This window comes from Neocloeon triangulifer, unplaced genomic scaffold (assembly GCF_031216515.1).
Source record: "Neocloeon triangulifer isolate White Clay Creek 2 clone unplaced genomic scaffold, ASM3121651v1 ptg000002l, whole genome shotgun sequence".
Lineage (NCBI taxonomy): Eukaryota > Metazoa > Arthropoda > Insecta > Ephemeroptera > Baetidae > Neocloeon > Neocloeon triangulifer.
The window spans coordinates 1,518,332-1,538,942 of NW_026775545.1; the positions used below are offsets into that span (position 1 = coordinate 1,518,332).

The 20,611-nt window shown below is 41.6% G+C and overlaps 5 protein-coding genes across 12 annotated transcripts in view; 2 read left to right on the top strand and 3 right to left on the bottom strand.

Moving 5' to 3' along the window:
* LOC132205490 (adenomatous polyposis coli protein-like) overlaps positions 1–12,041 on the top strand; it is a 39,878-nt gene extending 27,837 nt beyond the window's left edge. For 4 of the 5 annotated variants that reach the window (XM_059634566.1, XM_059634563.1, XM_059634568.1 and 1 more), the window contains 17 exons: positions 3,753–3,872; positions 3,951–4,050; positions 4,175–4,398; positions 4,800–5,069; positions 5,123–5,493; positions 5,549–5,750; positions 5,803–6,338; positions 6,394–6,730; positions 6,853–7,037; positions 7,094–7,379; positions 7,435–7,854; positions 7,911–8,231; positions 8,294–8,619; positions 8,682–9,007; positions 9,067–9,371; positions 9,455–9,766; positions 9,854–12,041. In XM_059634566.1, the coding sequence (XP_059490549.1) occupies positions 3,753–3,872; positions 3,951–4,050; positions 4,175–4,398; positions 4,800–5,069; positions 5,123–5,493; positions 5,549–5,750; positions 5,803–6,338; positions 6,394–6,730; positions 6,853–7,037; positions 7,094–7,379; positions 7,435–7,854; positions 7,911–8,231; positions 8,294–8,619; positions 8,682–9,007; positions 9,067–9,371; positions 9,455–9,766; positions 9,854–11,560 (6,348 nt within the window). In that variant the 3' untranslated portion in view covers positions 11,561–12,041. The remainder of the gene's footprint in view (positions 1–3,752; positions 3,873–3,950; positions 4,051–4,174; positions 4,399–4,799; positions 5,070–5,122; positions 5,494–5,548; positions 5,751–5,802; positions 6,339–6,393; positions 6,731–6,852; positions 7,038–7,093; positions 7,380–7,434; positions 7,855–7,910; positions 8,232–8,293; positions 8,620–8,681; positions 9,008–9,066; positions 9,372–9,454; positions 9,767–9,853) is intronic. The other variant, XM_059634564.1, reaches the window with a different exon arrangement.
* A 425-nt stretch (positions 12,042–12,466) lies between these two features.
* LOC132205493 (mitochondrial import inner membrane translocase subunit Tim17-B-like) lies at positions 12,467–13,897 on the bottom strand. The gene is made up of 4 exons (XM_059634571.1): positions 13,739–13,897; positions 13,522–13,681; positions 12,870–13,214; positions 12,467–12,693 (listed from the first exon to the last, which is right to left on the bottom strand). The coding sequence occupies exons 2-3, from the start codon at positions 13,679–13,681 to the stop codon at positions 12,889–12,891; spliced, it is 486 nt and encodes a 161-aa protein (XP_059490554.1). The 5' UTR covers positions 13,739–13,897; the 3' UTR covers positions 12,467–12,693; positions 12,870–12,888.
* Positions 13,898–14,127: 230 nt separating this feature from the next.
* Positions 14,128–16,194, top strand: LOC132205492 (mitochondrial nicotinamide adenine dinucleotide transporter SLC25A51). Its single transcript, XM_059634570.1, has 5 exons — positions 14,128–14,316; positions 14,387–14,617; positions 14,676–14,942; positions 15,236–15,433; positions 15,643–16,194. The coding sequence occupies exons 2-5, from the start codon at positions 14,495–14,497 to the stop codon at positions 15,907–15,909; spliced, it is 855 nt and encodes a 284-aa protein (XP_059490553.1). The 5' UTR covers positions 14,128–14,316; positions 14,387–14,494; the 3' UTR covers positions 15,910–16,194.
* Positions 16,195–16,480: 286 nt separating this feature from the next.
* On the bottom strand, positions 16,481–17,365 carry LOC132205494 (uncharacterized). Its single transcript, XM_059634572.1, has 4 exons — positions 17,188–17,365; positions 16,963–17,082; positions 16,672–16,850; positions 16,481–16,611 (listed from the first exon to the last, which is right to left on the bottom strand). Exons 1-4 carry the CDS (start codon positions 17,225–17,227, stop codon positions 16,519–16,521), a joined length of 432 nt encoding a protein of 143 aa, XP_059490555.1. The 5' UTR covers positions 17,228–17,365; the 3' UTR covers positions 16,481–16,518.
* A 329-nt stretch (positions 17,366–17,694) lies between these two features.
* Positions 17,695–20,425, bottom strand: LOC132204557 (major facilitator superfamily domain-containing protein 12-like). 4 transcript variants are annotated; one of them, XM_059633140.1, is made up of 9 exons: positions 20,257–20,425; positions 19,521–19,913; positions 19,259–19,466; positions 19,013–19,130; positions 18,723–18,956; positions 18,533–18,670; positions 18,090–18,352; positions 17,877–18,030; positions 17,695–17,822 (listed from the first exon to the last, which is right to left on the bottom strand). In XM_059633140.1, exons 2-9 carry the CDS (start codon positions 19,822–19,824, stop codon positions 17,775–17,777), a joined length of 1,467 nt encoding a protein of 488 aa, XP_059489123.1. In that variant the 5' UTR covers positions 19,825–19,913; positions 20,257–20,425; the 3' UTR covers positions 17,695–17,774. The 4 variants fall into 4 exon arrangements, with proteins under 4 accessions (XP_059489123.1, XP_059489148.1, XP_059489139.1 ...); XM_059633165.1 differs by having other exon boundaries at positions 19,521–19,856; positions 20,269–20,422; XM_059633156.1 differs by having other exon boundaries at positions 20,269–20,416.
* Between the last annotated feature and the right edge of the window lie 186 nt (positions 20,426–20,611).

Below are 20,611 nucleotides of genomic sequence, written 5' to 3' on the forward strand. Positions count from 1 at the left end.
AGGAGGATTCCTGAAAATTGGGTCGTCAACGGTTGGAAACTCGAAAAATTTCACACGTCAGCCCGCACTTTGAGAAGGGCTTAATTTTAGAACAGCGTGTGTGTGTGGAACAATGATCTGTGTTTATTTTTAGAAAAGTGTCACTCGCCGACAGCGGTGCAATAAAATAAGGCTTTTTTGTTTGCACAGACACACTGGATCAATAAAAAAGTTAAACACGAAACGTTAGTCCAAAATTCTATTATTTTAAGAAATAAATAATTAAAACGTTTTAATGTTCAGCTGAATTTTCAATTGTTTAAATTTTTTAACTAAAATATAATTTATTAATACTATAATAAAATTAAACTATTTTATTTTTGAGAATTTTATATTTTTTTTATATTTTACTCCAATTAATATTCACTTAAATTATTATTCTAATTAATATCGTTATTTATTAGTTAAATATTTTTAGTTTATTTAGTGTAATGGCTTGGTTTAAACCATGTGTATGATTTTGACAGATAATTCTTCTAGCAAAATATGCTGTATGTTATTTTATAATAATTGTGCAAACAAAAATTATTATATAAACCGTCATTAAATTTATAACTTTTGCACATTTTTATATTTTTTTCTGAAATTATTTCTCTTTCATACTTTTTTCAGATTAAATTAACTTGATTCGAAGCTAAATCTGAAATACAGCTGAAGACCTTTTTGGCTGCCTAGTGCATTTTCACCGGCTCGAATCGAATTCCGAGAATTCGCGGCACGTCCGAACGAAAATAACTCTGTCCGCGCTTAAAATTTTGCAATGTGGTTAATGCTTAATTCGATTAAGCGGCATTGCTGGTGGCCGCGACCATTAATTCATATTACTCACACTCCACACGCTGAAGCAATTAATTCTCTAATTAGCCGCATCTGTTGAGAGGCGAGAAGCGTCCGCCGAATGCAAACAGCAATTTCACCCGAGACTGATTTAATGCAAAAATTTGTAAATTACATTTCCACGTAATGGACTGTGATTAATTTTAATATGCACGCAAAATTAATTAATTTGCAACATCTTGGGCTGAGCTTAAAACAAATTTGTGATAAAATACGGAACCGTCGATTTATTTGCAGGGCGTGTCCGTTTTTCTCACACGCCGACTTGTGCGAAAGCCCTTTTTAATCCAGACTAATTATACTTCCTGCGAGACGCGGCCGTTAGTGGGAATTATTTTCAAGCAAACAAAGGAAATAAATTAGAGGGGAGCTTTTTAACTCGAATAATTCATTGATCCAATTTGTTGAGTGGGGATAAAAATTTCTCTTTTTATCGTTAAATTCGCGGCGGCGAGACACGGAAAATCAATTGCGGCCGCCTCTATGATACTTGATCCTCCTCCCACTTCTCATAATGCATTTTTATCGCGCCCAGAGAGAGCAAGCAGGGGTGGCCGCCCCCGACTGCTGCAAATTGAATCTCGCCCCTCGGCCAAGGACGATCCGAGGGCACCTTCCTTCTCCATGCAGACCTAAAGTCACTTTTATGGCGCACCCGAAACTAATAACCTCTGCTCGGGTGACGCTTTTTGTGGCAGATTACGAAAGTTGGCCCACCGGCTTATCAAAGCGCAGAAAGTTTATCTCGCGGATTTTTTTATTAAAACTTGCCGCCGGGATCAAAAGTTTTAGATTTCGCGCGAGATTAAGTGATTTGCATAATATGCCTTTATCAAACGGATGCCGCTATACTCTGATATTAAATTTTTATCTCCCGAATTTCGGATGATTTAATAGTTTCATAAGTCCGTGGTCCTTGTAGGACGGATCATCATAAACTTTTATTTTGATCAGCTTAGAACGGATCTCAAATTGAAGTTTTAAAATAAACATAATTCAAAAGCTTCTGAACTAATTTCAAATCTTTTAAGCAGAATTGCATATTTAGGACAGTGCAAAAGCCAGAAGCGGCTAAATAAGAAAGAATATATTTTTTTTAATGAAGCCCATCACTGAGCAATTATTTTATTGTTGAAATTACAAATAAATCCTTAGTTCCACAAGACTAAAAAATTCATGATCTCCTATTTTTTTAATGCTTAAGCTACATCTAAAAGCTGAAATGAAAGGGATGTCATTTTTATTTTAAATTACTTAGAAATAAAATAATCTATTTTTATTTAGTTTTTATATTTGTTACAGTAATTTACATCTGCGTTCCTGCATGTTAACAATTTCAAGAATTTCTTCAACAGCAATTTACATTTTTCCTCGCGTGCCTTTTCTTTTATTTTATTATTCGTTGGTGCTCGGCTGTGGTTATTTCTCCCTTTCTTCCACTCGAAACGCAGCGCACACCGAGAGTCAAGTGCTTAAAAGGCTGCGCACTTTATTTCTTCCGTCATGAACGTACAATTATGCGGGTCGGTAGCGCGAGTGCATGTGGCTGGAGCAAATATTCCTTCAAAAGCCTTTTCCAGCCTCGCCGCAACTTGATCCAGAAATACAATTTTACGCGATGAAAAGGAGTTGAATATAAACAACTTTTTTACGGTCTCCTTGGTTGCACTTTGGGGTCACAGTTATTAGAGTCAAGATCGGAAATCGCAAAGGCCAATATCGAACTCGCGGGAACTTATAATTAGAATGGAGAGAAATGGATCTTCCAATGATTCATAATTGCAGCTCTCTTGCGTGTGGTTATGGTCGCGGCGAACGTAGAAAAATGATCCATTGTTCTTGTAAATGATCTGGGTGTTTTCTTTTTACTGGGAACTTTCCAATATCCAGTTATTAACCATAATCATAGCTTGATTCGTTTACTGCATTTATTATTTTGTAACAAATCTTTCAGACATCATCAAATGTTAATTCTAAAATAAAATCAGAAGTGATCAGAAGCTTATTTATCTTACTGTTGTTCAACCAAATTAAATTTTTCATAAATAAAGGCATTAAAAGGCGTTACTAACTTAAATATTATTATTTATTCAATGTTATTAATATTTTCTTTGAATTATTTTTGTAAGACTTTATCAAAATTTGGAGTGAATTAAAAAAAAAAAAGCAAGGAGGCTTTTTTAACTGTTTTTGACCAGCCTATTTTTATCAAAATAACTTCTGTACCTGAATTATGTATGCTACTTTTTTCTCTCGAAATTTTAAGTAATTGAATTATGAATGAAAGGAAAGACGTGAGTTGCAGCAAACCCCCTTTAAAGGTCGGGCTCACCTCAGGGCCATTGTTACGCGCGTCTAGACGACAATTGTGGGTGGCTGATTTTAAAATTTCTCACGCGTCCCCTGCTCACCTTTTCCGTTTCCTTTCGCGACCTGTGGCGAGAAAGAGAGAACAGAGAAAGATAGTGCGCGGCGATAATGTGCTCCAGCGGAAGACGGGCATAAAGCAATTTGGCCCTCACATAACTCTTGCGATGGTAGAGAGCACGTGACGTCACTAATCAATACTCTCCAGCCCTCGTCTCGTGCATTCACTTGCACGAGCATTAAATCCTCTCAAATATATATACACATGCCCGTCCTTGCCAGGACGCTGATCCTGCGGATTTTGCCGACGACTTGGCGTTTTATTGACGCCCCAAGTCGCGACTTTTTTGCTACAAGTTCAACTCCCTTATGTCACATATGTACACAAAGTTCGCGATCAGCATTTTATATTTATTGCACAAGCTGCAAACGGAGATTGATGATTTTCGCATTGATTTCGCGTTTATTTCTGAAGCTTTTCGGCTAATTCGCGAATCGATTTGTTGCAGTGGGCCAATGGCCGCCCCCGGAGGAGTAAGGGGCGCCGCTCCCCTCAGCTGCTGGGCGACTCTTTGATCACTCCGCCTGCCAAAGACGATGAAATGGAGCACCTCAAGCATAACTCGCAGGTAAGTGACCACGGCTGTGAATAATTTCAATCATTAGTAAAATGCCTTGACTAATTGTCATTCCGTATTGATCAACAGGCTGTTAAGGCCGAACAGGATGGGCTCATGAATGGCCACCTGACCGTAAACGGAGCACAATCCCACCAGTCTTCCTCTAGCTTAGAAGACGATACTCCAGGTAATTAATTATGTACTTCAATTAAATTGAAAATCGTTAACAAAAGAAATAATTATAATAAAAATATATATTTAATTTAGACATAAAATTAATTTTTTTTTTTTATTATCAATATTTGCTTCAGATTTACCCTCTGGAGACGCTACAAGCATGTCCTCCATGTACCATGGTGCTTGGCCTGTGGACCGCAGCCTCTGGCACAGCGGCCCCTCCAGTCTGGGGGGCGTCCCTGCAGATGCGGCCAGCGTCATGAGCTTCACCTCCAGCGTTGGCTCGCCGGCCTCATCGGAGCCAGGAGCCTCCGTAGGTGCCAGAAGGTCCTACAGTCAACAAACCCTCGGACCGAAGGTGATTTTTAATTTCCCTGCTTGGCCCTTGAACCTATTTGAAAACTTTTGGGCTTCCTCTCATCTAAAATTACGTTTTGGGCCTATTCAAGGAGAGAATAGCTCTCTTATGTCGCAAAAGAAAAACTTTGAAGCCATTCGAAGCTCAAGGTGCAGCCGTAAAAGTGCCACTTGAGTATGTGTGTGTTTATTTCCTATTAATGAGGTCACTAGTGTGGATTGTATTTCCCTTCAGGAATATATTGGGACATGTGATACACTAAGAAAGCTCAGCAAAGCATTTTTTTCTTTCCAATGTGAACACAAGCTAGTGGCAAAGCGTCACCACCGCTCGAGCTTCAAGCTCTCTTGCCAGATCGAAATTCAAATCTATCTAACCATGCTGATTTTCTCGGATTCCAGGTTGAAATGGTTTATGGACTTTTATCGATGCTCGGAACGCACAACAAAGACGAGATGAGCCGGACTTTGTTGGCGATGAGCTCATCTGCCGACAGCTGCATCGCCATGAGGCAGTCTGGCTGTCTACCTTTGTTGGTGCAACTCTTGCATGGGGATGAGAATCCCCAAACGAGGAAGGTTGCTGCCAAGGCCCTTCACAATCTGGTTCACTCCCACCCAGACGACAAACGAGGCCGCAGGGAAGCTAGGGTGCTGAGACTCTTGGAGCAGGTAAAATTATTTACCACTCAATAAATTTAAATTTATTAAAAAATAAATTCAAGGTTCGCGATTATTGCGATTTGCTGCCAACACAAGAGGTTTTAGACATGATGGGTGATGAAGAGGACGACCCTAAAAAACACCCTGGACCTACTGTGGCTAACTTAATGAAGCTGTCCTTTGACGAAGAGCACAGACACGCAATGTGTCAGTTAGGCGGGCTGCATGCTTTGGCTCAGCTGATTCAAGCAGACCACGAAGCCCACGGATCTGAAAGCAACGACCAGTACTGCATTACCTTGAGGAGGTATGCAGGAATGGCCCTCACTAATCTCACCTTTGGAGACGGCACCAACAAGGCCCTGCTGTGCTCCTTCAGGGGCTTCATGAAGGCCCTTGTTGCTCAGCTCACTTCGCCAAGTGAGGACCTGAGGTAGGCGTTTCCTTTCGTTTTGCACAAAATCGTTTTACTAAATTTAAAATTTTAGACAAGTGACTGCAAGTGTTTTACGGAACCTCAGTTGGAGAGCAGATGCTGCCTCGAAAGCCACTCTTCGAGAGGTCGGAGCAGTTAGAGGACTGATGGAAGCTTCCATGGAAGCCAAAAAGGAATCTACCCTTAAATCTATTTTGTCAGCTTTGTGGAACTTGAGTGCTCACTGCAGCACAAATAAGGCTGAGATTTGCCAAGTAACATAAATAAATTTAAAATTATATCAAAAATTAAATTTTCCTTTAACAGGTCGAGGGCGCCTTGGCATTTTTGGTTCAAATGCTTACTTACAAGAGTCCCTCACAAACTTTGTCCATTGTCGAGAATTCGGGTGGCATTCTTAGGAACATTTCTAGTCACGTAGCCATTCGAGAAGATTACAGAGCCATCCTCAGGGCACACGGATGCCTCCAGGTGTTGCTTCAGCAGCTGAAAAGTCCTTCTTTGACAGTTGTGAGCAATGCCTGCGGGACGCTATGGAACCTTTCAGCCAGGTGCCCTGAGGACCAGCGGGCTCTTTGGGACATGGGTGCTGTCAGCATGCTGAAGAGTTTGGTCAACTCTAAACACAAGATGATCTCCATGGGTTCAAGTGCAGCCCTGAAAAATCTGCTCGGTGCCAGACCGCCAGGTGCTTCCCCCCTAGAACACCGCAACAGCCAAGGAATGCCTGTGCTTTCCGTCAGAAAGCAGCGGGCGCTCGAACAGCAGCTCGACCACAATTTGTCAGAGACGTGTGACAATATTGAACCCACCAGCCCCAACAGAACATCTCCGTCAACAAGGTAAAGTTGAGCAAAAAATGCAATATGCAAAGTTTTCATTTTTATTTTTCTCTAGGGATGACAAATATGTTTTTGCCAACACTGAACGAACGTTTGACAGACGGCATAGGATGTACCAGTCGTTGAACACTGGTACCTCAAATGGCAGGAAGGTTCCACGCTCTGATAGCAGGGAATCGGTGAAAAGTGATTCTGTGTGTGATCGGGTGAAGCAGCAGAAGAGGCCTCTAACAACCAACAGAAGTCTTGACTTGCAGCTTAATCAAGATATCTGTGTCAGACACAGCCCACCTGCTACAGGAACACAAAGCGAAGGGGCGTCACCGGAGGACGAGGAGCCCGTGTCACTCAAAGAGCAGGTCTCTGTTGACGACAAGGAGAAAAGCCCTGAGGTAAATTGAAAAAAGAAAAATCATACTTTTTTTTCTTTCTTTGCCGGGGTCAGGTTTCTTCATACATTTATCTCAAAAACTGAGCCAGAGGGATTTAATTTAATTGTGTATTGAACTTTTAGGTTCGACCACCGCAATATCAAAATTATGTTTATGAGGAGGACGAGGACTACCAGCCAGTAAACTACAGTTTGCAATACGCTGAAAAAAATGTGGATGTAGCAAGGAGATTTGCTGGCAGAAATTATGGTACTTATGCAGAGACTGACCTAGATAACCCAGATCAACCAACAAACTACAGCCTTAGGTAATTATCAAAATAAAAAACATAAAATATTTAAAATAAATTCTAATAATAATCAGGTATGGCGAAGAGGAAGAGGAGGAAGAGAAACCATCCCCAGGAGCTTACTATCAACACTCGGCTGCTCATGAGGATTCTGTCAAAACTTATTACACGGAAGGCACACCCCTGAATTTCTCCACAGCTACTTCCATTTCAGACTTGCGAGAAGCCATTAGAAAGGAAGAAAAGAAGGAAGAAATTAAAAAGGAGGTTGTGGAAGTTGACGAAACAGACTCACTGCCTGCACCATCAGGCACCATGTCTCCTGAGAAGCCCACTCAGTACTGCGTAGAAGATACACCAGTAATTATTTTTTAATTTTTTTTTTCAACTGGACTCTTATCTTTTTTCTGTCTAGGTTTGCTTCTCAAGAGTGAGCTCTCTCAGTTCCCTGCACTGTTCCGAAGGCGTCCCAGAAAGTGTCAACGAAGTTCAGCCTGAGGAACCCAAGGCGCCAGAGCCAGAGGAAGCCTCTCCACCCAAAAACATACCTGATAAGACCCTTGAGACGCCTCTGGTCTTTTCAAGGTGCAGTTCTGTGGCTTCACTTACCTCATTTGAGCAGCATTCGATTCACGACGATCGAAGCTCAATTGTCAGCGACTTCAGCCGGCTCACTTCAGGAATGGTGTCTCCATCTGAGTTGCCAGACTCGCCAACTCAAACGCAGCCTCCAAGTCCAAGGGCACCCAAGGCTCCAGTGCAGATTGTGACGTCAACCCCGAGGGCAGCGCCCAGAGCTGGTCCTTCTCAGCCGCAACCTTCTCCTCGCACAAAGGTTAGTGATGAAGTTTAAATAATTTCTCATCTAATTATTATATTATCTTGCTAAAGGTCACTGAAGGTGAAGGTGATGATGAGAAGCAGGACAAAGAAAAGGAACTAGCAACAGTTAGTGAGGAAGAAGAGGTGGGTGACGAGGATGACAGTGGACTACTGGATGCTTGCATCTCAAGTGGCCAACAGCGTCTTCGAGCTTCAGCTCCAAGGCCCCGCTTCTTGAGACCAAGGCCCAGTGGCATCCCAACTCGCATTCCTCGTCGCCTACCCAGACTTCAACCTGCACCCAATGACGCTTGTGCTGATGCTGTGCAAACCTTCTGCACTGAAGACACTCCAGCCATCAGCCACGCCGGGTCACACTCTGACCTCTCAGTACGTAGATGAACCTCTTTTTTAAGCTTTTTATTCTAATTGTTATTATTTTATTATTAAAGGTTCTTTCACTCCGTGAAAGTGCTGAGGGTGATTCTGTAGGTGATGAGCGCCCGAAAAACGCAAGTACCCGTGAAGAGTCTGACGATAGCTCTTTCTCTGGAGACAATGAGCACATTTTGGCCGAGTGTATTCAGTCAGGAATGCCCAAGGCCAAAGACACAGTCAAACGTAAACGGCCGCCTCGAGTTTTACCATCTCGAGACGAGATCAAAACTTTTGCCGTCGAAGACACTCCATTCGGACTGTCCACTGCCACTTCCTTGAGTGACCTCACTATAAATTCTGCTGCCAGGGTTGTAGACGGACAATGCTATACACCAATAAGGTAACTTATTTTGCCTTTATTATGCTTTGTTCTCTTTTAAGTTGCTTTTATTTTGGTCTCAGATACGCAACCGAAGACACTCCTGCAAATTTCTCACACGCATCCTCCCTCAGTTCACTGAATGTGGAAGAGGGGGATGTTCGCAGGCCCCCAGCAGAAGCGTGGGGCATCAACAAGGCAGCGGCCAGCTCGGCCTCAGAAGAAGTGGTCACCGTAGTCTCCAGAAACGGCTCCCTCAGTTCCCTGAGTGTCGAGTCTCTAGGCGCTGAACCCAGCCCCTCCGAACAAGCCCTTCTAGACCAGTGCATCAGCATGGGCATGAGCAAAAGCAAGAGCGACCTTGCCAGAGCCCAGGCCAGAACCAGCAATGCCAAAGGTGTTTCCCCAGGTATCCAATTACAAACAAACAAATCAATGAGTGTATCTCACGAGCGGTGTTAATTACAGATCCTTCCAAAGAACTTGATTGCACTACCCCTACCAACCCCACCTCCGATACCTTCTCGGAGGGGGCAAAAAACGTGTGTCCTCCCGCCGTGGTCACCGCTGTTGCCACGGCGGAGGCAGACATCACCGTTCTCAACGGAGGCGAAACGTCGTCGTCCTCGAGCAAGACGACGCCAGAGGAAGCGGCCCAGCCCCCAAAAGTGATGACGGACACTTGGACTGAAGACTCACCCCTTTCTGTTTCCTTCCCCAGTCTAAGCGGAAGTGTCCCGCTTGCTTCCTCGCAGGACGAGGCAAAACTTGAGGTTAGTATTTGATTTATATTTAATAAAAATTAATTTTGCAACCATATTTTTATTTAATCATGAATTGCAATTTTTAATTTCAGGAAAAATTCATCATCAGTCGATCAATGGAGGGCATGCTTGAGTTAGAGGCTGGACGAGTTGTCAAAGCAATTGTTGACGAGGCCTCCTCTGAATCCTTCCTGGAAGTGACACGGCCTCCTCCCAACATGTTTGGAAGCACAACTTCCACCAGTCTCTCCAACGGAAGCCGCGTACCAGCCGTGGTCCTGAGAGCCCTAAACGGAGAGTCGATCGACCACCTTCTGCTCAGTGGTTCTTCCAGTTGCACATCTCACCTAGACAATGTCAAACCGCCAGCTGCTTTTGACGAAATTGATATGGAAAACAGCATGGTAAATACATGCATAATTATTTCGCAATCATTTTTGCTCTCTATACAACGTAGTTGCTTGATTTTTCATCTTGAATTTCCGTTTCAGATCAGTGTTGCCAGCATTACGTCAGAAGTGGCAGGTGATGCGCACAAAGTAAGCAGTGGCGAGTCGGAAAACTTCTTTGACCTCATGAAGCCGGCAGCCACCATGGCTGAAATCTACTGCAGAGCAGCTTGCGCTGCAGCTAATTGCCACAGCTTCAGTGAAAAGCTGGACAGCATCAATCCTCCTTCCATTCTCCAGGAACTCACGGAAACGTTGGAACCTTGTAGTGAGACTCTAGGTTCTGACACCGAACCTGAGGACTTGCCTGCTGATCAGTCAAATCAGTCAACGCCCAGGCAAAAAAGGAGACCGACTCCTAAGGAGAGGAGGCAGGTTATGAAGGAGAGGTACAACACCTACACAATTGACGACGAGGTGTCGGTACGGCCGAGCAATCTAGATTTGCATAAAAGCAGTCGGCAGCGAAGAATGGAAGAACCTGAAAGGTATCTCACACAGACCATCGAAACGCCGACTCAGGTCAAAACGCCAAGGCAGCGGCGTCAGGATGATAAGGAAAGGTACTTAACACAAACTGTCCAGCTACTGCCTTCTGAGGAACCTCAAGAGCCTTCCGAGAGCGAAGAAGAAGCCAAACCAAAAATTGTCAAGCCTTCAGAAGAAGGCAGTCCAAAGAGCATCAGAGGCCGCAGGAAGGCCCTTTACACTAGGCCTTCAACGGCTGCGGCAAAACCTCCAGTCGTCCCCAAAGCCCCAGCTGGCCCCACCATCAGACCCACCAGGGCCTCTGCTCTTCGCCAGAGAAGTAGTTCTCCGAGGTCGCACTCTGCTCCCACTCCAAAGAAGATAAACGTCCCACAGTCTGTGACTCCTGCAGCTTCCAGGACCCCGAAAACCCCGAGTACTCCAAGCACCCCTAAATCACTGGTGCCCACACCTAAAACCATCAAGCCTCCTGTTGCTGGGAAAACTATGGCTAAAGCAGCCCCCAAAGCTCCGAACAATAGTCCGGACGGAGCGGCCAAATCGTCTCAACCTCCCAAACTTGTCAAGCAAGGAACTTTCACTAAAGACTCGACGGACACCAAAGTGTCAAAAATTCCTGTCCGCTCTCCCAGCGCAGACACCATTACTGCAGCTCCGGCCTTCCGGCCTCAACCTGAGGCCAAAGTGGCCACCAAGAGTCGACTTGTTCGCCGAGACGCAGTTGGTCCCTCGAAGGAAACAAAAGCTCCTCAGCCAAAACCAAGGTCACCCTTGATGACGAGGAGAATCGCCGCTGGTGGTTTGAAAACCTCTCTGAGTAACAACAGCATCCAGTCCGAGGCAGCTGGCGCTCCTCTGAAGGTGAAAACCAATTCCAACCCGAGTTTGAATGGCCCGAAGAAAAAAGAGGTCACCTCGAAAATCGCCTCTTTGTGGAAGAAGGTCGAAGACACTCGAATTCAGCAAAAGTACGGCGCCAAGTTTGGCCCAAAGGACACTCGAGTGTGGATCACGCCGGACGCCGGCTCGGAGGACGCCCCGGTGCAAGGGACGTCGCAGGGAAACCTGAAGGCCCCCGCCCGCAGCACCACTTTTGAAAAGCCAGCCGCGGGCCGTCTGTCCATCTTCAATGGGGGGCCTTCAGCCTCGAAAGCGGCCATAGTGCAGCCGTTCAACTACAGCCCGCCACCCCCGGCCTCGGGGAGCAAAGAGGAAGCGGCCGCAGCATCGGCCGGCTCCGTGCGGGTCACCTCAGTGTGAGCCATTCCGCAGCGACTGACTGTACATAGATAGATACATAATTGCAGCTATATTCTACTTTTTTGTTCCGTATTTCTGGCAGTTTTAGGAAGCAAAAATCTATTATTTTGAAATCTGTTACATTCTGTGATTTTTGATTAGTAAATAATTATAAAATGATAATTAATATGCAGCTCTTAACATCACTTCTTTTCTCAGCCATATTTCGTAAAGGTGTAGAAAGCCGTGCTATTTTACATAACTATGTACTGTGCGTAGGAGGAGAAATTTAAATTTCCTCTTTTTTCATCACAACCTCCAATGAGGCCATTTCCGCTTAAGATTTATTTTATTCTCTCATGTTCCTATTTATTTTTTTGAACTTCTTCTCATCAGGCGACTCTCAGCCTTATCGATAATGATGTTTACTGCTACGAATGCAATTATCACTTGTATATGCAAATAGTGATGGTATAATAAAATCCAACTTGCATTATTCATGATATAACAGGTCATTTTAATTGAAAATCCTAAATTTTTATTAAAAAAAAAAAAAAATAAATAAATAAATAAAAATAAATTACTTTTGAATTCATACTATGGGGGAGATTCAATAGACCGGGTATAAAAGAAATCCCGGGATAAATCCAAAGTGGTAAAGTTTATCCTGCTGTTGGCGCTGACCCGCGATAAATATTTTTTATCCCACCTTCAACTTCTTTGTCCCCAATTCTTTCCAGGATAACTTTTTCTTCACCCTCGTAACAGTAACAAGAGAAACACGAGTGTAAGGGCTTACGCATGAGTGTAAGTAGTACTAACAAAAACAAAACTTTTCAAAGACCATGGCAATATTAAATTTGAAACCAAATGATAACTAATAATTTTTATCCCAAAACGTAAAAGAAATAATTAAAGGCAATTGACTCTGATATAATTATTTGAATCATTTATTATTAGCATTGGTTCCTGATTTCTACACGAATTTGAAATTAAACATATTCTTTCTTTGAAAAAGATAATTACACAGCACTAAGGCGGATCACCCAACCTGGTTCAGCAGCAAGGGAGTGGCAGCGCTCGATCACTGGCTGAATGACTCTCGGCATCTTTTTCCATACACTCTAGATCCACATGCATTCATCCAATCACAACTGCAACAAACATGTGATAAGAAAAGTTATTAAGGAAAAAATACTGTATGGTAATTAAAAAATATAAATTGAGAATTGAGTTTCTCAAATTTCATTATCTATCCAATTTAAATTTAAACATAAATTAAACTATCTTGGTTTCAAGATTTTTCCACAATTAGATTTTGTATTCTCACCCTAAAATTAAGAAGAACCCTAAAGAGCATTGGGCTGGGGCCCGAGTTGCGAGGGGTCCTCCATTTGTGGGTTGATTGGTTTGAACTGCTCTGCTGAGAACCGGGTGATGAGAATGCCGATGCCCTCGATCATGGCCAGTAAGACGCCGCCGATGACCGCACTGCCACCCATGGCAAGAAGGCCGTTCCTGGCCGCAAGGATGCCACCGGTAGCTGCACCACTGATTATCGAATTCCAGGGGTCTTCCTTTTTCCTAATTTGAACTAATGTGCAGTCGATCGTCGAAAACATGCCACCCCAAACAGCAAAGTTGCCGCCAATGATGGGTGCTCTTGCCTTGATGGCTGAAAAAAAATAAATATAGTTTTCAGGATAATTTTTTTACAATTGTCAGTCAAAAACATTTTTTTTTTTTTTAAATAAAAAAATAATAATAAGAAATAAATGAAATTACATGAGTTATCATTAATTGATTTAAAAAATGCAGCATTATAAACTTCTTAATATTAATTGTCATTCAAGCAGCATAATAACTGCATGACGAAATTCAAACTTGCATGAAACAACCGAGTCCTTGAAAAAAAACACGCTTGATTTTCATCTTCATAACCATCGGTGACTGAGTCAAAACATCCAAAAGTTTGCAATTACCTGTCAGACTGCTGGCCATTCGTCTGTTGAAGCCGGAAGGTGCGTTTCTAAAGCCCTTGATGGACTGAAAGACGGCGCCGCCGATGCTGCCCATGGTGAAGGCACCGCCGCAGTCGTCGACGATTCGCCACGGACACGGCTCTCTTGCGTACTCTTCCATCTGAATTTAGACGACAGCCGATTATTTGCAACAAATTCAACTTCCTCCGTGACTTACCGTGGCTCAGGGGACCAAGTTCTTGTGAAAAAATTCCGAAAAGTTAATTTTACGATCAATATTTGGCCATGCTTTTAGTTGATAGGAAAGTTTATAGGAAAGAAGATGCGCGAATCAGCGACGGCCATCACGGTTTCTTGTTCTCCGCCGAATCAGCCAATCAGAGGTGAGGAAAATAAGTAAGAATCTGCTTGCAGCGCCAACTTTGCTAGAAAAATTGAACTAAAATTTGCATGTTAAGTCGTAACACGAATGATAGGGATTTCTAATGTGAATCTTGAGTTCCTAATTTGCTGGGTAGGAGGCACTGCAATCTGTCATGGTGGATCAAAAATCTAATCCTCTGTACTTCATAACTTCAAAAATTTTCAGCCCAGCTGGTAGGGTGAACCAGGTGAACTGAGGTTTCTTGCCGGAGTTCAGCTTTGAAACCAAAATTAACACTTTTCTTAATTGAAAACTGAAAATTCTTTAGATCCCCAACCAGACTCTGCCCATGTGCGAGGAGAGGTGCTAATCAGTCGACTGATGCTTGTTGGACTGATGGTTGAAGGGGTATTTTGGCAAAGTGGACCAAGGTGAGAAGTGGAACGTCGTCTCTATTTAAAAAGTGCCCCTGCTAATAAGTTGTTTTTGTCTCCGCTATAGCAAGATGCTCTGAATGAAGACCCGCTGGTGACGGAGGAGGAGGAGGCGTTTTATTGTCTGCCAAAATGCGTTTCTGAGGACTCGGATTATTTACTTGGAGGCGCGACAATGACGTCAAACTCGTCTAAGCTGCTGGATAAAAAGTCCTGGCAGGAGTTTGCCTGCGGGTGGGGCGCCGCCTTCATAAACATTACGGTCACCTACCCCATCAACAAAGTCATGTTCAGACAGGTTGGTCATTTGCAAGCCTCAATTTGAAAATGATTTGATTCAATGATAAAATTTGCAGATGCTTCACGGTCTGAAAACAAAGACTGCGGTGGCCCAGCTGCGGTCGGAGGGAGCCTGGTACCTGTATCGAGGGATGCTGCCACCCCTTGTGCAGAAGACCTTGAGTGTGTCTCTCATGTTCGGAATGTACGAGCAGTATAAACGAATTATTCACACAAATATTCCTTCGATGCCTGGACCACTGACGAATGCAACGGCAGCAATGTTGGCTGGAACCACTGAGGCTGTTTTGGCACCCTGTGAGAGAATTCAGACTCTTTTACAGGTACAAAGATGTTTCTTTAAAGAAGACTTAAAATTTTTATATTGCTATGAATACGATAGTTAATAGAATAGAAAATATTGGGTAAATAAAATTAATGGCAATGACATTTTGTAGACTAATTTTGCTATTTTGAGACTCGAATCAGCAGCGCAGTTTGCTCTAAATAGGCAAAAGAAAGAGTTTCAATAATAACTATCCTTTCTGTTTACATTACATTTCAAATCTTTGATTTTTTTTTAGTAATATTTAGTTCATAAGTTTATTTTTTTAATAATTTTGAATTTTTCTTCCAGCACGAGAGCTACCATTTGAAGCTGAAAAACACAGCCCATGCCTTCAGTTATGTCTGGGCATCTCATGGAGCAAAGGAATTTTATCGAGGCCTAGTGCCCATTTTGCTCAGGAATGGCCCAAGCAATATTTTATTTTTCTGGGGGAGAGAAGAAGTCGCAAAACGTTGGCCCACAACCTCAAATCCGAGCTTATCTTTGGTAATTATATAAATTATTTTTAAAATAACAAGAAGAAAATATAATTATGTGATACAAATTTTTAGACATATATAAATTACTTTTATAATTAAATTTAAAAATTAATATTATCTATTCCAATAAAATGTAAATCAAACTTCGAAGCTAATAATAATTTTTGATTCAAATTTTTTCTCCTAATATTCATTTTTTTTTTTCTTTTTTTTTAGGTACGGGATTTCGTTGGTGGGGCCCTAATCGGAGGCGCAATTTCAACCCTCTTCTACCCAATAAATGTAGTAAAAGCTCACATGCAAGCTCAGCTAGGTGGACCTTTTCATCCGTTGACTCAGGTGTGGCGTGAAGTGAGCCGTGAGAGAGGAGGCTGGCGCAAAATGTTCCTCGGCGTGCATGTAAACTACACAAGAGCGTTGATTAGCTGGGGTGTGATTAATGCGTCTTACGAATTGTTAAAAAATTTGTTCGTCGATACTTAGTGTTGGCAAAGAGGGACATTCATCATTATATTTTATTATACATGCAGAGCACACACAAACACAGCTGATATTGGGAAAACTATTTTATTTTTGTTCATTATTGTCCACTGTGTGGATTCAGTCAATTTTTGATGCTAGTTTAGGGATAACGCCATTTCAAATGCAGATTAGCTTGAAACTGTTGTATAATAATTATGTAATTTCTTGAGTGTTGTTAGCTACGATGCCATTGCGTTGATTGTTCCTTTTACGCAGCAATTAAAGTTTTTATCGTTGATGTTGCTATATTACAATTATTTTTTTTAATAAAAATTCCTTTGCATAATTTCAAATTTCTCGGTGGACTTTGCTGTTTAAATAATTCAAAGTTGTGTGTTTAAAAAATATGTACATTTATTTCTAAGTTAAAATATCCATTGGACGGAATGGTTTGCGTTTCTGTAAATATTTCAGGACAGAATAACATTTTTTGATTCTGTACAATCAAAATTCTTACTTTTCTAATTGAGAACAAAAATAGCTAAAAAGTTTAACATAAAATTCATCAAAAGACATTCGTTGTCGAGTTATAAAAAAAAAAATAAGAATGTGGAATTTCATGAGCGAAGTCTATGACGGCAAAACAAGACGCCACAGCACAAATGCTGCTCCCACTGCTGCGACCAAAACTGTCACGCTGCTCTTCGCTGAACTGGCTCCAAGCTGAAATTATTCATTTCTCAATTAAAAATCCCATTCTTCAAAAAACATTTCAACTCTTACGATGACATAGTAGTTGCATCTGTCTCCCTGGCAGCACTCTGCACACTTCCAGTCCTCGTACCAAATGTGCGTGCAGAAGGGCATGAATTGCGACCTGAGCTCCGAACACTGCTGCTTGGTGGCACATCTTTTTGAAACGTAAAACTGCTTAGCTGCTCCTTGGTCCCAGTAGGGTGTGGCTGTTGAAAAAATAACCAAATTATTGTTGATGATAAGTTATTAGTTAGTTGACGCATTTCACAATATTCCACAAAGGTCGAATATTTAAAAAGGGTGTGGCCCAAAACTTACAGCCCCATTTCACTTCGGAGAGACACATGTCCTCATTTTGCTCGCACGTTTTTATCGTGTTGAGACACTTCTCTTGGTTGTGCTCTTGGTTGGTGCAAACGTAACATTCCAGCGCAGTCGCTGAAATTTTTGCAAAATAAATTATAGTCCCAGTCAAAAATACAAACAGCCGTTAACTTTTTTGTTATTTACATACTGACGATTTACATATTTCAAAGCACTTACCGCTCGCAAATAGACCTGCAAGTAGTGCGACGAAAATCATTTTCCACTTAAATGCCTGAGAAAACCTGAGAAGAACTTATGAAAAGAAAGAATTTTGCAAAAGAAATTGATTAGAATAACAGGGGCGTCTCATGAGGAATGCTAAAGTTGTTTATTTCTAGTTTCTAGTTCTTCGGAGACCTCCGATAGGCGCAGAATGTGGCGCTGTAGTCGAAATTTGGCGGGTTGCATGACATATCTCTGCAAATTTGCGCCATGAGCTCAATGAAGAATGAAAAAATGTCACACTTATTTGCTTCAGCCTAATAATCGCATGGACGAGGTCTGTTACAAAGATTGAATGTTTGAATTGCTAAGAAAATACTTGAGTTTTAATTTTATTATAATCAATCAGATATATTTTAGCTTTGAAAAAAACAACCCATCCCATTCTATTATATTTGTCTGTAACATATAAGATCAGTTTAATTAAATCTAATAAAGAGAAATAAAATCAAGAACCATTAAAACATAATATTTAAATAAATATCTTGCAATATAACTTTATTCGTTTGTTTAAATTGTCAACAAAATAAATACTCTAATTACTAATGCTCCTGCACAGAGTGATTTTCACTATTATCAGCCTCATGGACCTGGAAATTATTAAACATTAGTTTAAATGCTTTTTTAATTGCAAAATAACGTACTTCGTTCTCCAGTCTGTTGTACTGTGTGGCATCTTCATTGTGCGATTTTCGAGGTATTAACGTCACAGTGGCAAGGAAACCCAGCAAAGCGGCACCTCCGCAGACAAAGCTTAGCATGTTTCGATAGTAATGAGGGCATTCAGTTAGGCATTTGCTAAATGAATTGTATGTTTGAATTAAAGTTTTGATTGTTAAAATAATAACAGATCTTACAAGCTTTGAATGGCAGTCACCGCAAGACCATTGGACAGTTTGTCTGCAAAACTCATTGACCCGTAGACAAAAGCACCGCTTTCGGAATCGGAACCTATAAAGTCAGCGGTGATGCCTAAACTGGTCACCAAAAGTACTGAGCTGCCAGCACCAAAGAGGGAAGCAACTCCGTAGATTTCGTACTTCGAGTAGAAATCCCCGGTGCCAAAATAAACCCACGCACAAGCTCCTCCTCCAAGCAGTGCTCCAAATAGATATGAAATCTAAAAAGTGTATTTCGTAAATTAATTAAAAGCAGAATTTTTTAAGTGGCAAAATTCCCAAATTGGGAATATATTCAATTTTAAAACTATTCAAGTGAATTGAAAACTTAAAAAAAAAATTGGTATCAAAATTATCAAATTTTCAACCATTTTAAATTTTAATTTAACTAAATTTCCAACCTTTCTTCCACAAAATTTGTTGACGTGTCCGACCAGAAAAGAAAAAGCAAAGCTGGAGAGGAACATGGCAAGTGGAACAGTTGCCAGAGCCTCCGCGTTAACTTTTAGTGAGTCGTGGAGGTACAGAGGCATGTATACCTATGAGAAAATCTTGTAAATTTAATCACTTAGTACGGAAAAAAATCGTTACCTGACTGAGATTCACAAACAGGCGGGTGCACATGTAGAGAAGGGCAACTTGATAGAATTGGGGGACTTTCATAAATTTCTTTGGGGACATCTTTCTTCTGGCCGGAAGGTTGGGCTCTATTATTTCTTGTGATGAGTCGATGGACATCGATCTGGTCGGAGGTGGTTCTGGAGTGCCACAGTGGAAGAATATTGAGCAGAAAATTCCAATCGCAAGTCCAATTAAAACAATGTGCTAAAAAAAGTACATTTGAATCCATACTAAAGGTAAATAATATTAAAATAAAATACTTGGAATTTAAACATGTCTTGCGGGCCTATTTGGTCATCAGTTATATCACTCGTCATGTGCAAGATGGTCCAAGTTATCACATACACCAAAATATTTGATATCACAGTAAAAGTGTATCTGAAATGTACAAGAGAAATTTGAATAAAACAAATTTTCTTAAACAGAAAAAATCTCTTTTTCAAAAAATTGAAGCCAAAAATCTATTGTAATTATGGGTTATTGTATTTTTAAAGTAATTTCTGTACCTAATTGCAATAAGTTTTGTGCGTTGATGCTCATGTGGGCTTAAGTGAGGGATGAGGGAGAGGTGAGAAATTTGCACCGAGGCCCATCCGAATTGAAAAATGACGATGAAGGCAGAGTAGTAAATCAGCTGGGCCCACTCGTCGCTGCTTTCGCATCCGATGCACGGGAAAAAGATGAAAGGGAAACTGGCCAAGACGCACAGAGTTCCTGATGAATAAATTTTTTAAAACAAATTTCAATCAAATAATTAAAATCACAAACCAACTAAATGCCAAGTCTTGCGGTGGCCGAAGCCAAGCCTGGCCAGACAGTTCCAGGAGCATCCTGTGGCCCCACGGTCGACCTCAATGCCAACGAAAGGGGTGGCCAGGGCGTCAGCCACCTGACCCACCAACATCAGCAGCCCAGCGTTGGTGGCGTCGAATTTGAGCACCAGGTGGAAAAAGACGAGCAGGTAGGTGAACCACATGGAGGCGCAGATGTCGTTCAGGACGTGTCCGATGCCGTAGGAAAACCGCAGAAGGGCCCCCAGCTCCCCAGCAACTTCTGTCGCCGCTGCCTCCATTTTTTTAGAAATAAATTAAATCCTCGGTCCAGCTGCAGTTAAAAAGGTGGAAAATCAACAAAGACTTTTCACAGGGTAGTGCTCAGCACCTGAAATAAAAGGAATTTATTACTTTTTTAATAGAAGAATGTGATTTTATGAAAATCTGATTGCTGTTAAATTGTTACATAACCATGATAATATGCATCAATCAAATTGATGAGAAAATGTGGATCAAAGGATCTTGGGAAATCCGGGGAAATCAATAAAATTCTCAAAATCGGCGAGCAAAGAAAGAAAGCAGGAAATAAATTGAGCAATAAAATTGCTGTTTTATTATCCACATTTTCTTATCAGGAAACAAAAACGTAGAAGTCAGTAAATTGTGGGAAATTTAAAGAGATGAATTCTCTCAGCAAGTTGTGAAAGAGAGGAAAAAAAACTTTGACGAACCTAAAATCTTACAAAAATGTGCCAAATTTGCAACAGGTTGTGTGCTATGGACGTTTATCTTCATTACGGAGGCGTCGTCGGACGAAAAATCTCACGTGCCCTATGATATTTCGGATAAAAACAATGCGTGCAACATCATCATCTTTGTTTGTGTACAAATAATCGCCCTTTGACGTCACGAGTTTCAACAAGTGGCCGCTCGGGATGAGGAGCGCTCCGATCGCAGCCCGCTTTTGAGAAATAGCATTTTTTTTTCTCATTATCTCATTCTATCAAATTTTTGTGAAAGGAAACTATGTCATGTATTGTGCGAAAGACCCCGATAGCAAAATACCTGCAGTTCAGCAAGTTAGCG